This window comes from Pithys albifrons, chromosome 2 (genome assembly GCF_047495875.1).
Source record: "Pithys albifrons albifrons isolate INPA30051 chromosome 2, PitAlb_v1, whole genome shotgun sequence".
In the NCBI taxonomy this organism is placed as follows: domain Eukaryota; kingdom Metazoa; phylum Chordata; class Aves; order Passeriformes; family Thamnophilidae; genus Pithys; species Pithys albifrons.
Window position 1 is genome coordinate 44787037 of NC_092459.1, and position 16561 is coordinate 44803597.

General features: G+C 41.5%; 1 protein-coding gene and 1 long non-coding RNA gene across 3 annotated transcripts in view; one reads left to right on the top strand and one right to left on the bottom strand.

Annotated features, from left to right (window-relative positions):
* Positions 1-1588: 1588 nt before the first annotated feature.
* LOC139668327 (uncharacterized) lies at positions 1589-6097 on the bottom strand. 2 transcript variants are annotated; one of them, XR_011697033.1, is made up of 3 exons: positions 5965-6097; positions 5213-5280; positions 1589-1651 (listed from the first exon to the last, which is right to left on the bottom strand). It is a non-coding gene; the product is annotated as an uncharacterized lncRNA (long non-coding RNA). The 2 variants fall into 2 exon arrangements; XR_011697032.1 differs by lacking the exon at positions 1589-1651 and adding an exon at positions 4232-4295.
* Positions 6098-6183: 86 nt separating this feature from the next.
* AFG1L (AFG1 like ATPase) overlaps positions 6184-16561 on the top strand; it is a 69372-nt gene continuing 58994 nt past the window's right edge. Inside the window, exons 1-2 of the mRNA XM_071548861.1 lie at positions 6184-6281; positions 14447-14670. Of these exons, the coding sequence (XP_071404962.1) occupies positions 6194-6281; positions 14447-14670 (312 nt within the window). The 5' untranslated portion in view covers positions 6184-6193. The remainder of the gene's footprint in view (positions 6282-14446; positions 14671-16561) is intronic.

Consider the following 16561-nt stretch of genomic DNA (forward strand, 5'->3'; position numbering starts at 1 on the left):
TGGAGGGTTTCCAGAATTTTTTAATACCTGTTAACAGAAACACTCCAGTGAATAAATACATATATAATTCTCCCTCCCTCCCTCCCTCCCTCCCTCCCTCCCTCCCTCCCTCCCTCCCTCCCTCCCTCCCTCCCTCCCTCCCTCCCTCCCTCCCTTCCTTCCTTCCTTCCTTCCTTCCTTCCTTCCTTCCTTCCTTCCTTCCTTCCTTCCTTCCTTCCTTCCTTCCTTCCTTCCTTCCTTCCTTCCTTCCTTCCTTCCTTCCTTCCTTCCTTCCTTCCTTCCTTCCTTCCTTCCTTCCTTCCTTCCTTCCTTCCCTCCTTCCTTCCTTCCCTCCCTCCTTCCCTCCCTCCTTCCTTCCTTCCCTCCCTCCTTCCTATCCAAGTAGAATGAAACTGTAGTCTACCTCCAAAATAAAGCTAGTGATACTTTTTCCAAAACTGTGTACACAAAAAACACTCAAAGTTAACATCTGGCAAGGTTAGTTAACAGTTGTCTACCTTAATAAAAAGATAATCAGAAAGCAGAGATGAACTCAAGACACAAAAATAGGCAATTACTATAACAGTATCCCGTAGGTGTTTTGCTTGGTAACTTTTCTGTGAATTTCCTTGTCATCACTCCTTCAGTATTATTTCTCCCCCTTACAGTGCACCTTCCTTACTTCCTTTCTTTCCACTAATAGCTGCCAACTATTCACTTTGTAATTATAAACAGAAATTAAGCTGACAACAGTTTTACAAAGCGAAAGTGAAAGGGAGCCTTACCTGAATTATAATAGTTATTAAACTGGTCTTGCAGCAAGGCAAGAAAAAGCTCATTAATTCCACTGCGATCAGATATGCACGCATCTGGATAAGCTTTTGTTTGTTACACAACCTGTGCTGCCACATCTGACTGAAAACGTGAAAATGCAGCAGAGCACTGATGTCTTAACTCTAATGTATTGTCTGCCTCCTGGCCAACCCTGATTTCATTATCTGTTCCAAAGCAAAAAGATGTCCAGTACTGTACCTTTGGAAATTTGCTGAGTCTATGATGAATCAGTAATTTGTTCTCACGCTGGGTAAATACTAAGAGTGAGGCTTAAGTTGAAGGCTTTTCTCACAGCACAGCATCTGGGCACCACTGTTCTGTCTGCTTTTCCTAACGGGAGTAACTGGTGGGGGAGAGCCATGTGGAGGCAAGCAACAGGGAGTGACTGTTTTAGTGCCCATGTGTCAACAGCATTTGGTATATAAAGGGGTTACAGTGGTTGGATGAGGTCTCCCATCTCCGGTTTTTCCCCACTGAGGTCAAATACAAATCCTCTGACCTGGGAGACAAAGGGAAAGATGTCTTGCTCCATGACTAGCCTCCCCCTGACATCAAGTGAAAGCATGCATGCCACACTGGCTAATGAGGCAAGAGAAGCAATGAAGGGGGTAGGGGAGAAGCAGAGCCTCGTGATCCTCCTTGTTTTTATTCAATCCTCAGAAAATGCATTTGTTTATTTTGAATCGAGTTCCAGATGTTTTTAGTGATCATGGGACTGGACTTACGCTCTCTGTAGTTGTTTCCTCTTGGTTCTTCTCTCAGAGTGAAGGTGAGCACAAACTCAGAAAAGAAAGTTTTAATTCCGTTTCTGACATTAACTTTGGGCTACATTTCAAATCTGGAGGGAGAGAGGTCAGCTCTGTTTGTAGGTTCAAAGATTAGATGCAAGAAACCAAGCACTTATACTCACAGATTTGTTACTACACATTGTTTATTCAACCATGACACAGGATTTTCTGGCATGACTTTAATATGGATACCAGAGTCTCATAGCATGAACCCATATAAGCAGTTATTAATGAATGATTAGTTGTTGAATTTTGTATAGTAATACCTCTCCAGTAGTATTTTGTTTGTTTTTAAAAAGAAAAAGTCGTATTTTACTGGAAAAGAAACCAAATCTCTCCATTATCCAGTTAGGACTCTTCAGCATTTCTGACAAGTGCCTAGGTTAACACATTTAAGACATCATAGGCATATTTAGTCAAAACTTGTGGGGAATGCTGACTCTGGATTAGGCAAAACCACAAGGCATTGAAGTAATTGTGCAATGCCTTATGTGGAAAAATGACTTCCTGATCCCTGCAGTAGCTGCCAGTGCCTTGAAACGTGGTGTATGAATATCTGCATTGTGTACTTGCCTGCCAGATAATAGTATTAAGCTTCTAAATATAATTTGTAATATCCACATTTATATATATATATATATACATGTACTGTGAACTCCTGTTCTGAGACCCTAAGTAGTGCCTGTGTAGCTGAAAGACTGTGCAGTGAATTTCTAACACTGAGCTGATTGAGAAGCAAGCTGTAAACAGATAGTGAAAATGGCTGTAAGTGCATAATTTTGGGAATATTTATGCAGCTTTATTAAACCTGAGACTTCACAAGTAATGTAGATTATTAACAGCATATTTGATTTACTCAAAATAGATGAGGTTCATATCAAGTTTACCCCAGAGTGTTTTGACATAGTCCCAGGAAAATAACATTTGATGGTAACTGTATTGATGAAAACCAGGCACAGAATTAATTTTCAGAGTAGGCTGAATGGCCTGTTCTACATAAAAAGTACATTTGTGTTTGGGAGCCAAAGATGTGTCCCATGATGGAATATCTTGGAGTCTTGCAGGCAGGCAAACCTAGCCCTCTTTCTGCAGAAACTCAGAAAGAGTTTGGCAGAGACCTGCAGACTCTTGGACACCTCCATCTCCATGGGGTTCAACACATCCAGATTTCTCAAAGCAGTGCAGTTAATATCACTAGAGGCCAGATGGGACCTCTGGAGTGGTTTGATTATACTCGATTTTTATTCCTGTACTTTTGGCTAGCTGGCAGATTAAGAATACAGCAGAACTGAACACGTGCGAGTTTAATTTTTGCACAGTTGCAATGTCACATTTTTGAAGGTGAGCAAAGGCACAGGTACAGGGAATGAAGGGTACAAAAGTACCACAGAATGGTAATCTATGGAAGTGTACTTGGAAGTCCTGTAGGTTAACACCAAAACTTGGCTTTGCCAAGTGCTTAAAGTCAATGGACATTGAGTTCCTGGGGTGTGCAATCCAGTGCATGGTGACATTTCAGAGTTTGCCAGTCTATAGAAGGCTCATAGCCTTCTGTAGAAAGTTTATTATTATTATTAGGTAGAAGATGTCAGAATAGAACCAAATGGGAAGTTTTTCTATGCTGCCTTGCATAACAAGGTTAAGAAAAAAAACAGTGACAATTTAGATAAATCAGATGTTTTTGCTGAAGATTGTACTGTCATTTTCTCAAATTATTCTTGGCATTTCACCCCTTCATATTGTGATCCAAGTTAATAATGGAAGAAAATGCAGCTCTTGTTGCCTTGTTTATTCTTTGTTCTCAAGGAGATAATCTGTTTATAAAGATAACTTATTTGTTATTTAAATCACTTTTACTGAAGTTGTTTGTTTCCTTGTTTGAGTTTCTAAATATATTGCAACAATTGTGATGCATCTCTGAGTTGTCTATTCAATTCACTGTGATTTGTACTGGAATTCATTCCTAAATGGGCACAGGTGTTGATAGCTATAATGTGCTAGAATGAGTCAAAACCAATAAATGCCCAATAAAGGAAAGATGAAAGAAAATGCACTGAAAACAGCTCTTTTAAGATGTGATTAATAGGCACTTTAGTTCACTACTTAATTAGGTGTACTGTGCTGAAGCTGTGTCTGGAACAACTGTGCATTTTAAAACAGCTGAACATAACTTCAATCACTTAATATTTTCAGGATCATAAACATTATTTTTAGAATTAGCAATACTATTCAGGATATAATCAACTTTTGTTTGCAAGCTATTCTATAGTGCCCTAAAGCAACATTTTCTAATAGTTTTGTAAAAATAAAGGTAATTGATAGTCTATGAAAATTACTTGCTTGCCCTCTCATGTTGCACAGAAATTTAATACTAGAATAAGACAGGAACTCTGATGTTGCAAAACCAAAGGTCAGTTTAAGCATTTCCTTTGTGCTTCTATCAGAAGCAGACATTTTGTTATCTATTTCTTGCACAATGCATCCTTCAGGCAACATCTCCTGAAGCCCCACCCTGAGCTTTGGGTGCATTTCTGATGGGAATGCAGAGCCAGGCAGTGAACAGGTGAGTATTACAGTTAGTGATTCCTGAGTGCAAGTGCCTTTCCTGTGAAGGGGAGACTTTTTGCATTGTACCTTTCTGTCAAAAGAGCTTTCTAGTTGCAGTGGAGGTGCTTGGATAAGGCAGTCAGGTACCTGTCAAAGGAGGAAGGGAGTCAGCATTCTCCTGAGGAGCTCTCAAGGGCCACATGTGGGTATCTGGACTGATATCAAGGACAAGGCTTACTGTGTGCTAAGCACAAACTGGATGGACGGGACTGAATCAGCCTCTAGATTTTGCATTATTTATGTTAACATATCTTCTTGTTGAGTTTTAAATATATACTCATAGGCATAAAAGTAATACTGATAGACATAAAACTGATATGGCTGATGTTCAGATAGGCTGTAACTCTGCACAGGGATACTTGTCCTTAATATTTTACAAATATGTGTCTTTAGTGGTTTATGGTCCATGTTTTTAAAGATAAAAACAAATAGCACAAACTAGAAAGGATTGACAAATACAAATTCAGTTGCCAAAACTCTTCGGTGACAGCCAAGGTGACCTGAAAGCTGCATCACCTGCTGCAGGCACAGGGCAACATGATATAAATTATAGGTTCACAGAATAGTTAGGGCTGGAAGGGACCTCTGGAGACCATCTAGTCCAAGGCAGGGACACCCAGAGCAGGTGACACAGGAACATGTTCAAGTGGGTTTTGAATGTCTCCGGAGAGGGAGACTCCACAACGTCCCTGTGCAGCCTGTTCAGTGCTCTGTCACCCTCAGAGTAAAGTTCTTCCTCATGCTGAGGAGGACAAGGAAGTTGTTTGAAAACTGGAGTGCATGAGTTGTGCTGTACACGTGGCTTCAGGTGGGTCTGGGAGCTGCGATTCCTGACGAGTGGCTGTGGTGGCTGTGCAGGGAACACAGCCCTTGTGCAGATGATTGGGGGGACTTATGCTTATTAATTGATAATGTTATTAATCAATATACCTGTCATAGAGTTTGCTTAGTAGTTATTATAAAATTCACTGTATAACATTCAGCAAAAACCACAAGGTACAAACCTGTTCTTGAAGATGCCATACCAAGAGTTCCCAGAGCCTCTTGGACTAATTAAAACAGCCAGGATACCCTATGAAACGAAGATAAATCAGAAGATATGTCAAAAGAACAAGATGAGTAGACAAATTCACCACTTAGACTTGTTACAGTTGCCAACAAGCCCGGTTTGAAGCAGTTTTGAGGAAAAGGTAAAAAGTTCACTGGAGGAAGAGTACTGACTTCATCCCCAAAGACCACCAGAGACCCCTGCCCCTCTAGGGTGATCTTACTGCTCTCTGTAACTACCTGAAAGGAGGCTGTAGCCATGTGGGAGTCAGTCTCTTCTCCAGGCAACTAGTGACAGGACGAGAGGATGTAGGGGAAGTTCAGGTTGGATATTAGGAAGAATTTCTTCACAGCAAGGGTGATTAGACATTGGAATGGGGTGCCCAGAGGGGTGGTGGAGTCATCATCCCAGGAGATTTTTCAGGAAAGACTGCATGGTGGTCCCGTGGTGTAAAGGAGAGCACCCTGAACTCTGAATCCCAAAGGCCCTGAGTTCCAGTCTCAGTGGGGACCGTCCCCTGGCAGTTCAATGCCTCCCTGCCATCCCATCCCGTCACATCTCGGATGTTCAGCAGGGTCAGCCCCGGTTAGTACCGGGTGCTGTGACAGTCCCGAGGACTTCCCTGTCACTGTCCAAGCTCGCTCGGCCGTGGCAGATGGACCTCAGGACTTAAACGGTGGGGCCAGTTCTGTGCACCCTGTGCCTGACCTAAAAAATCCACTGTGCAGGCTGGAAGGGCACACCCACGTGGGGAGAGCCCTGCCCAAATCTGCGTTCGCGAAGTCTGGCCATGCACACGCATGGTGGAAGGTTGGCCTCGGAGCTCTTTCCCAGCCTTATCGCCGCAGTGTTCCGGTGTCCAGGCGGGAGCAGCTCCCCCAGCGGCCCGCGGGACTCCATTTCCCAGCGTGCCCCGCGCGCCGGCCGTGCCGGGAAGATGGCGGCGCTCGCGTTGCCCTTGGCTACAGCGCGGTGGGTGCTGCGGGCTGCGGGGCGCGGTGCCCGCCCGGCCCCGGCGCACAGAGGTCAGTCCTGGCGGGGCACCCGGGGCTGCCGCAGCAGCCGGGGCGGCGCTCCCGTCCCTCCCCGCCGTGCCGCGGGTCTCCCCCGGCGGAGGCGGGTCGGGGACAGGGGATGGGGCCGGTGCCCCACGGGAGAGGCCGCTGTGCCGGGACCTGCCCCGGGCTGGGCCTGTCCGCGGCGCAGCCCCGGAGGGGACCCGTCTGCCGGGTGGTGCCCTGGGGGACCGCGGGCGGGGCTTCCCGAATCCATGGGGCCGCTTTCCCCCCCGGGAAACAGCGCGTCGGTGCCGTGCCTGGTTAACTGCGCTGCCCCGCGGCTGCACCGGGTGCTCGGTGGGTGCGGGCCCTGTGGCTCGGCTTACGGTGTGTGAGGGACTGCTCTCCCTCAAGGGTCCTCCGGTGTGTGGCAGCAGCCGTGCTGTGTCTGACAGCCGTGCTTTAAAAGTCAGGGCAACCACAGATCCGTGGGGCTTTGTGAGGCTTGGGTCAGCAGCAGAGGTTTTTTTGCTTCTCGGAGAGCTCTTCGTCCTCTGCCAGTCTGGCAAAAGTGTTGAGAATTCATTTGGCCACAGGTAGGTCCCAGGGTCGCTAAATAAATGTTCACATGCACGTTATGTTGTGATTGTACAATGTTTGTATGTCCTAAGAAAAACAGACAAGCATTGCAATTAGTGGATTGTTGGTTATATGTATTGTATTTGATACTGGTCTTAACACTTGAAATCTCTGTAGTTTGGTTTTTATAACCAAAACTACCGTTTAGAAAAAGTTATTAGAGCAAATCCAGTGGCTTTAGGCACAGTTTTCCAGCTTCCATGTTAAAGGGATGGTGGTCCTTGGATATGTTGTTTGAGGACATCAGCAGGGCTGGGCAGCCATCACTGAGTTGATTTATAATCTTGGTTTTATGATCACTGGTTTATAGTATTTTCCTTGGTTTTGTGATTTGCTTTCCACAGTTTTGTATCTTTTCTTTAACTTAAAGATTTCACAAATAGTATTTGTCTAAATAAAGTTCCCATTTCACTGGTAAACTTCTGTGTTTCTACATTTATCTGTAGGTCAGACTATTAAATGGGGTATGCATGGAAAAAGTAATTTTTTTTTCAGAATAATGTCACTTGCTGGTATGCAACAAAGTGTAATTCTAGTTCTAACCCTCACATGTTTTTCTAGAAGCTTAAACACTGGTTCCTGTACTGCCTAAATCAATGGACTGAAGGAAGGCCTTAGGCTTTAGTCGTTCACCTAAGGTCATGTAATAAGACAATGGTGCAAGACCTTGTCCTTATGTCTTTGCTGCAAACTGCTTCTTCTGGTTTGAACTGCTAATTTCATAGAATCATAGAATTGATTGGATTGGAAAAGACCTCAGAGATCACCGAGTCCAACCCTTGGTCCAACCCCAGTCCATTTACCAGATCATGGCACTCAGCGACATGTCCAATCTCAGTTTAAAAACCTCCAGGGATGGGGAATCCACCACCTCTCTGGGCAGCCCATTCCAATGCCTGATTGCTCTCTCGGGAAAGAATTTTTTTCTGATCTCCAACTTAAATTTCCCCTGGCAGAGCTTGAGCCTGTGCCCCCTTGTCCTATTGCTGAGTGCCTGGGAGAAGAGACCAACCCCCACCTGGCTAGAACTTCCCATTCAGCAAGTGTGGGGGTTTATGTGTTTTACTTAATATTGGCCTAACATTTTCAGTTTCTGCAGATAACTTAGTGTGTTGTCCTCCCCTCAGCATGGCTGATGGGACTTTGCTTTTTTAAGCTTTCTCTTAAGCATTGGAAAGTAAGTAATTTTTTCAGGTGCCCTCCTCTCATGTTCTTGTCATTAATCATTGTAAACTATTTTGAAAGGAGCAATTGTTTAAATATATTTTCTGCTTTATAACCAACACATGATCTCTTCCCCAGGAAGTTTACATGCAAAGTCTGTGTTCTTCTGCAGGTTTACTCATATGCTTAACTTCAAAACATGTGTACAACTCATCCAAATCCTTGTTCATCATGGGGCAGGTTAGCTGTTTGAGGCTGATTCTGCAAAACTTGCACATATTTTTAATAAGAGATGAGACAGGAGAACATTATTATTATTATCCACATGTACTAGTATGCAAAAAAGTTGTCTTTTCTGATGTTTTGCTACCTTTGCTCCCATTCTCCTGCAGGAAAATAATCTTTGGAGCTACAACACTGTACCATTGCCCTTCCTCCTCACTCTGATACCACCTAAGAAGGAGAGATTGCAGCAGTTCTGTTACCTGCTTAATTCTGAGTTCAGGGAAGTCTCTGATACCACCTCCCTGTCGATAAAGGTGCCCTCTGACTTCAAAAACCTCTTTTTCTGTCATGGCAATTATGTTTCATAGGCAATTTTAGCAGCTTTACATTAGGGATTCAGGGGTTGAAGCAGTTTGACTTCACTGCAGCCCAAACAACTATCCTGAACTTCAGCTTGGATTGTTGAAAACAGGATGTTTTTTAAAAGGTGCTTTCTGTTATTTTTTTTTCTCTGCTCACACAAATTCCAGGGTTTGTGAAAAGCTCTCAAGGCAGATTGCATCAGCAGAGCAGTAATGAAACAGATGTGATTCCTGTGCTTTGCCCTAACACTGGTTTAACAGAAGCTGTTCCAGCTTGTTGATTATGCCTTTCAGCAAAGGTGGCAGTTGGGTGATTTTGGGGTCCTTCTTTGGTGCACTTGTAACCTCCATGAGTTTGGTTGGAAATACTGGTTGGAAATATTTTTTTATTTTTAAGTCAAATAGTAATTAGCCATTACAGCAGTTTGTCACAGGAAAGGGTTAATTCTCCATCTCTTATGTCTTCAGAATATATTTTCTTCAAAATATGCTGTAATTAGTTCAGAGAGAATTTGATAAATTGAACTTTGCTTGTACTTAGAAAGGTCAATGTTATCTTCCAGCCTTAATGTCCATGAATGAAAACTATTTCTGGCTATTCTCACGAGGGAGTGGCTTGAAGGACACATTCAGCTCAAAGTGATTTTTTTTTCCATCATCAGTCCCCTGAAGGGATTTTTCAACTTTGTTTCCAGAACTAGTAATACACATTTTCGTGTGTACTGTCTGTGAGTGACCCTCTAGTGAGGTGAATATTGTTATTGGAAGCATGACTTTTATTTTGGAATAAGAAGTTTGGTTTTGTTTGATCTTTGCTTCCTTAGCTGCATAGTATCTATCTGTCAAGGTTTTTCTTTTTCAGCCCATACAATTCTAATAATGTGTTTAAAAGACAGTTTGAGGGCAGTGAGAGATTTCTCTTCTCCCAGGCACTCAGCAATAGGACAAGGGGGCACAGGCTCAAGCTCTGCCAGGGGAAATTTAAGTTGGAGATCAGAAAAAAGTTCTTTCCCGAGAGAGCAATCAGGCATTGGAATGGGCTGCCCAGAGAGGTGGTGGATTCCCCATCCCTGGAGGTTTTTAAACTGAGATTGGCCATGGCACTGATTGCCATGATCTGGTAAATGGACTGGAATTGGACCAAGGGTTGGACTTGATGATCTCAGAGGTCTTTTCCAACCCAATCGATTCTGTGATTCTATGATTTTGCTGACCAAATTTTTTATTCCTCTGTGGATGTGCAATATTTTGTCTTTCCCAGAAGTGAATGGTCATCTTACAGTCACATGAAATATTTCTGTGTTACTTTAAAACTCACAGATTAATAAGTTCAAAAGCATCAGTTTCTGCTGTGATGGAAAGATTGCAAAGATGAAAGTCATGTCAGGGGAGCCCAGGTCCTTTTCTGAGACCCTGAAATAGAGGAGAGACAAGGACATGTTAGGATTTGTGTCACAGGAATTTTTTTCTGACAGATTTTAGACATGGTTCAAAACCTTACATAACGAAATCCAACTACTTGGGAATAGATAAGGATTGCTGGGGTGAGTGGTGTTTATCTTGGTTACCCTTCTGTATTTGTAGCCTCTTGGCTACTGTTAAGATCAGTTTTTGATGTGCTGCAACCCAACTTCCAGTTCGGTTTGTCTTCACACATAAATAACTGGTGCCTGCCTCAGCTGCAGCTGTTGCTTTCATAAGCTGTGTCATTAAACTTGCATGCTTTTTTCTGTGTCATCTCAGACATCAGTTCTAAGTGGCAGGAGAAAAACTCAGCAACATACTGATCAGTTTTCCAATTTGTTGTGCTTTTCCAGAGCAGAAGGTCCCTGGAGTTAAGAACACTTCTTATATTTTTAAGTAGCCACATATCTTTGCAGTGGTAAATTACTGTCAGTTTATTGAAGGTGTCTTAAGTTCCCCACTCTAAAGAATTTTTTCGTAATTCCAGTTTGGTGTTTTCTTTAGACATTTCTACATTTGTAAGGGGTTTTTGGCTTTGGTGAGTCTTTACCCTCAGATTTCTCCAACGCAAAGCCTTTTTGGATATATCACAGTAGGTCTTTGGTGCAGCTATGGCAAGCAGAAAAGATGAAAAGCGAGAAAGGCAAGCAGCAAGGCAAATGTAAAGAGCTAATTTATGTTTTGAAACGAGATGATACTTAAATATGTATGTTTGGAGAACAGGAAGTTAGTGAAAAGTTGCAACTTGGTGCCAAATCTGAAGAATGAGGTTAAATGTGGTAACATCCAACACTGTCCTGTGCCCTGACAGTGGCAGGTTGTGGATAACTCTATGTCTGGTTGTACCCTGCTTTATGTAAAGCTGGGTGAATCATGAACTTATGCAGTGCTTTTCTGTCATCATATCTAGAACACTACATAGAGATAGAAGATACTTTTTCATATGTTGCACTTCAAGATTTCAGAAGAGAGGCAATAAAAATTTGGTAGCAGTTGATGTAATCCAAAGATTAGATAATGAAACAGGAAGAGATAAATGAAAACTTAGATTTTGCAATGTGGAGAGGAGGGCTGGAGGACTGCACTTAGTGCACTGAATCATACATGATTCCTATTCCAACAGTAGTTTCCTTTATGTAAAATTATGGAGGGTAATTGCCTGGTATTCCTCTGCTATGTGTTAAAAATTCTAGTTTCTTTTCTTTATTAGTCTACTTTAGATTCGTAGTTGAGTGAATGAGAATTTTACAATCTGTTCCATAAAAAATGCAGGTTAGAATGGAAGACCCACATTTTTTTCTGTCTCTTAGAGTAGTTAATCACTTTTATAGCTGTCTTCTGTTGATCCTACTTGCTCTTCAAAAGCATCTGCCTTTTTTGCAACAAGTTAAGCAGTTATTGGGTATCTCCTGGTAGTGTACTGTAGTGTACCCCCATCATATTTAAATCTCAACATTGAATATTATTGTTGGAGAACAGTGAGTAATTTGTGCCAGGACACCCTTTGTTGCCACTTGGGCATGCTTTCCATTTCTGTCATCTGTTAGTGACAGTGTATTATCTTCCACTCCCAGGATGGTTAGCTGTGAGGACATGTAAGCTGAGACAAACCCCAGGCTTCTGAGCAGTCCTGCTGGTGTGCCTTATCTATGGCCATGAAGGTCACGAGCCACAAACCCTTTCTTGACTCCTAAGTCAGCTTTTATTTTTTTATTTTTTCCCATCTTTTGCTAAGCACTAGGAACTATTGGATTTATAGGTGTAATGGGGCACACTGGAGCTTGTGGAGCCATCAGCTTCTACACACTGCAAAGGCATGGACAGTTCAGGGCTACAGATCACAGGACTGAGGCTGACTTTATGTGGGAGTGGAATGGTTGAACAAGATGAGAAACACTTCTGAGAGAGCATCTGAGCAACCTGGTCTAGTGAGAGGTGTCCCTGCCCATGGCAGGGGGATTGGAAGTAGATGATCTTTAAGGTCTCTTCCAACCCAAACCGTTCTATCATCTGTCCCTTTTCCCCTTCCCTTGAGAGGCAGGTCCGGCTTTGCTGATCTGTTCCTGGCAGATTTTTGTGAAACTTACTTTTAAAACTTACCCCATCAATGGAAGTTTTACAGCTTCTAGACTATGAATCCATTTTACTGCCTTAATTACAGTTACTAAGATATCTGTATAAATACAACTTCCTTTCATTTTCTCAGTATCTGGTATGTATCTGGAGATATCTATGTGCTTTTCTTCTCTGAAGAAGGTTTCACTCAAATTTTTGCAGTAACAGACTTTGAACACAGCTTTCTTTATGTGACCTCTTTACCTGGGGATCAGCTAATTATTTTTATTTCTAAGCAATAACTCAGTTCCTTCAGGACAGGAGAAAGTGGTGCAATTATTGACTGTAGATGTAAACAGTGATAGTTGGGCTATGGAGAAACTAAGGTGTTACTTGCAATAAATAAACATAATTTGATCTAATTGTTCAGTTTTACCCATCTTTTCTAACTATATTCATTTTATATCTCTTAGAACTATTTAAAACTTTTTTGTGCCTCTTACAGCTTCTTTCTGGATTGTTACTCATATTTTGGAAAACAGTCCTTTAAGTCACCATCTACTCTCCCATTTGCTTCATGCTTCTCATAACGTATGATGTGAAAATTGAAAAGTGTATTTCAGGGCAGACTACACCAGTGTTTAATATACCAAGTATTTTTTCATGTGTGCTTATCTTGGAGTACTTGTGTTTATTTTAGTTTTGTTTATTTTTTCCTTTAATAGTGTTATGGTATCTCGCTGTCAGTTTGTGATCCAATGTAGCCCCTGGATCCCTTTTGCAGAGCTGCCCTTTAGCTGGTTGTTGCCCATCTCTTCGGTTACTTATTTTCTCTAATTACCATAGCTTGTCCCTATTGAATTGCATCCTATTTGTATTAGACTACTTGTCCAGTTTGTCAGAATGGATTTGCCTTCCCTTGATTTTCAGTTGTCTGCGTTCCTAGTCCAGGTAATTTATTTTGCTGTATTTAACATGAATGGAAAATCTGGATTGCGCCAAGAGGAGACTCTGAGCCCTCGCTGAAACTCTACTACAAATATACACCTGGTTTAACTGTAGTAATTATTCATTCAATATCATTTTTCCAGCTGTTTCATTCCTACTCAAAAGTACTTAATTTCCAACTTACTTTCCTGCTTTATAGATGAGAATGCTGTGTGATAAAATGTTGCTGCAATTACGGTGTTTTTCCTCTGCCCATTAAGCATGTTGTCTGATCAGAGAGGAAAATGTTTTGATCTTGTAGGTTTCTGAGGAGCTGATGTTGCCTTTTATTTATTATGTTGTTATCTTGTTAAGTGCTTTATTAAAAAAAATCTGCTTGTAGTTGTTCTGGTATTTTTCAGTGTTCTGAAGTTGTGCTGACTGGCCTATGAATTTCTGGATTTACCTTTCTCTTCTTAAAGACAATTTTTTTTTCATTTTCCTCGTGTTTTGTAACCTTACCTGCCTTCAGCGAGGCTTCAAAGCAAGCTGTTAGAGCCCATTGCGTGCTTGGGAAACAGATCTAAAACATTTAAGGATAAATTTACTTAGATCTTGCAGTGTTAAAAATATCAAAACTTTGCAGTCTTCGATATGTTTTTCCTGCACTCAAATCTATTCCCTTTATCATTGCTACAAATTATGTTTTTCTTTATTATACTTAACCTATTAAATGACAATGGCAGCAAACAAGATATTTAACAGCATTTTGGTGTGTGCCATTGTTTCTGATCTTAATGATTTGGCAAGCGTTCGTAATCCTGTACATGCTTTCCTTTCCTAGTTATATCTTATTTTATGTCTAGCAATTATCCCTTTTTATTTTTTTTATTTCTTTTTTTCAACACAATTCCTGCTTGTGCTCACCCCTGTCTCTTCTGCCTTGCTTAGTGTGGTGTTTCACTCAACTTCCTTAGAGAACTCCTGGTTTGTTCTCCTGTTTGCTGACCTTTAAATACTTTCTAAAATATTATCTAAAGGATTATCTATTCAAAGAAATGCACTTTGGAATTTTGAAATGGTTTTTTTGGAAAACTTCCCTTGCAACAGCTGATACAAATCTTACCAACTCTCCATCTGGACTTCTTAGTGTGCTTGTTAACAACAAAAATAAATGTTAAAAAATACTACTAGAGTAGTTAGAAATGGAGTTAATGAAAAATGAAGAGGTAACATACTCTAGTGATTGTGTAACTAAGTAATTTATGTCTTTGTGTAAATGTTACAAATGTATGTTGTTTATAGGAAGATGCTTTTCAAAACTTCTGTTTGACTTGGCTGCGTTTATTTTCACAGCATACACAGCTCAGGCAGATGAGAGAACAGTCCCTGGTACTCCTACAGATGCAAACGCCAGAGCCTTATTGGTTTGCAGTGGACCTTTAGAACATTATGACTTTCTGATTAAGCAAGAAGAGCTGAGGAACGATGACCAACAAAGAAGAGTTGTGCAGCACCTGCAGAAGTTGCATGAGAGCCTTAAAGGCTACAGCATTGGTTCAAAAAATCTTCTCTCAAAGGTGAGACTTACAGTGATAAAAACATTTTTGCATTTATATTTACTCGTAAAAGTGTGCTTAAAATACATAAATTTCTGTCAATAGAATGAGTCTTGTTTTTGCAGATGGGTCTTTACAGATGGCGCATTCTTCATATTTCAGTTTCTGTTACTTCTTTTTTTTTTGGCTTATAAAATCCAGGGGCACTTTGGAAGTAACCAAATTAAATATTACTGAAATAATGCTGCAAGAAAATCGGATTTGGTTTTAGTTGTGTCCACTCTCTTCCTTTTCAAAATGCTATGAGGGACCTCATCCAGGTTTTAGTTGTGAAGCGTGTGTTACACATGTGTGTTTGGGTTACATAAACTGAACACTGATGTTTTGTGTTCTATCAGGTCTTTCATGAATAATTCCACATTATAATATAGATCAGATATGACTTAATTTTTTCCCCCATTTTGTTAATTCTCCATGTGAGGTGACGAAATAAGGCAGGGATGTGATGTGCACTCCAGTTGTGTGTTTGGGGCCATCACAGCCCCTTTTCAAAGGATAAGCAAAAGTTCAGACACATCCCTGTTACACAGGAAGGCAGCAATTACTGGTGATGCTGTTAGCCTGCAGTTGCATCTAGGTATCATTTCCCTTAAGCTCTTGACACAATGTTTTCCAGAGTCTCTTTGACGCTGTTCCATGTCTTGTTATCTGCTGTTATCGTCAGTTGTTGCTCTTGTGGCCTTGCACTTGCAAATATTAATAGCATTGTTATGGCTTGCTCTCATGGGAAGCAACTAGAACTGGTGTGAGAATTCCCCCTTCAGCTTTCCTTGCCTCTTGGTTTGTAGATTTGTGTTTATATCCCAGAAAACCAAAAGTAGTGCCCACCAAAGTAGGTAAGACATTTAATTACTTGGTAAATATTAGGCCATCATAGACCTGCACAGAAGCTGAACAGCTGGTGAATTATGCTTCATTTGCACATGGTTAATGTACTGCAGTCAGCACAAATAGTCATAATGGTGAGGGAAAATAAGAATGCAGTGTTATGACTGAGTCTGATGATGAAAGGCTAGTGCTGGGAAAAAAGCATGGCAAAATGCACATTGCCATCACCATCTGCACTCTCTCTCTGCCTGCACTGGAGAGACAGCCTGCCTCTAGGAGGGGGGAAACTGTCATTGCTCTTCCCAGCCAGCCTCAGAGTGCTTTCTTGTGCTCTCTCTGGTTGTCTTGCACCACTTTTGGTTTTATTTTTCCTCAAGAGTAACTTCCACATTTACAGACCATGTGCAGTTCTTTCTAACAAATGTCCATGTCAGCCTTTCTCAGCATTTGTTACACAACACGCCTCCTCTCATGGGCATAAATCTAAACATGTAACTCTATTGAAGTTGTTATCTAGCCATATACTTCCTGTTGCAACCCCAAATTCTCCTGTTACCTGGCACAAATACTGTATTTTGTTTGCATGACAAGCCTAAGTAAAGTAGCATGAGATCAGGGAAGCCAAAGCCTACAGGGCTCAAGTGCCTTAAAATGGCACACTGTCCTTTGGCCTTGAGGCACCGAAGGACAAGTTAAGGCTCTTGCCATGTATATGAGCTTCAAGGTGTGAAAAGAAAGTAGAGAACAGAACAAGCCAAGTAGTATATCTGTAAATAGCCCTGTTTATATATGAGTGTAGCAGGGTGCAGAGCACTGGGACATGCTTGCCTATAGTGTGCCTCTAACATCACTTGAATGCCTTCAACTCAAATCTGTAGCTGCAGACCATGCATTTGCTAATCATGTGCTTGACTGGAAATGCCTTAAATGTCTTCCTCCCTCCTGATGCAAGGAAGCAGAGTAAACACCTAAGAAGGAGCTCCTTTTTATTGAGAAGAAATCTGAATGGGAAATAATTCCATGG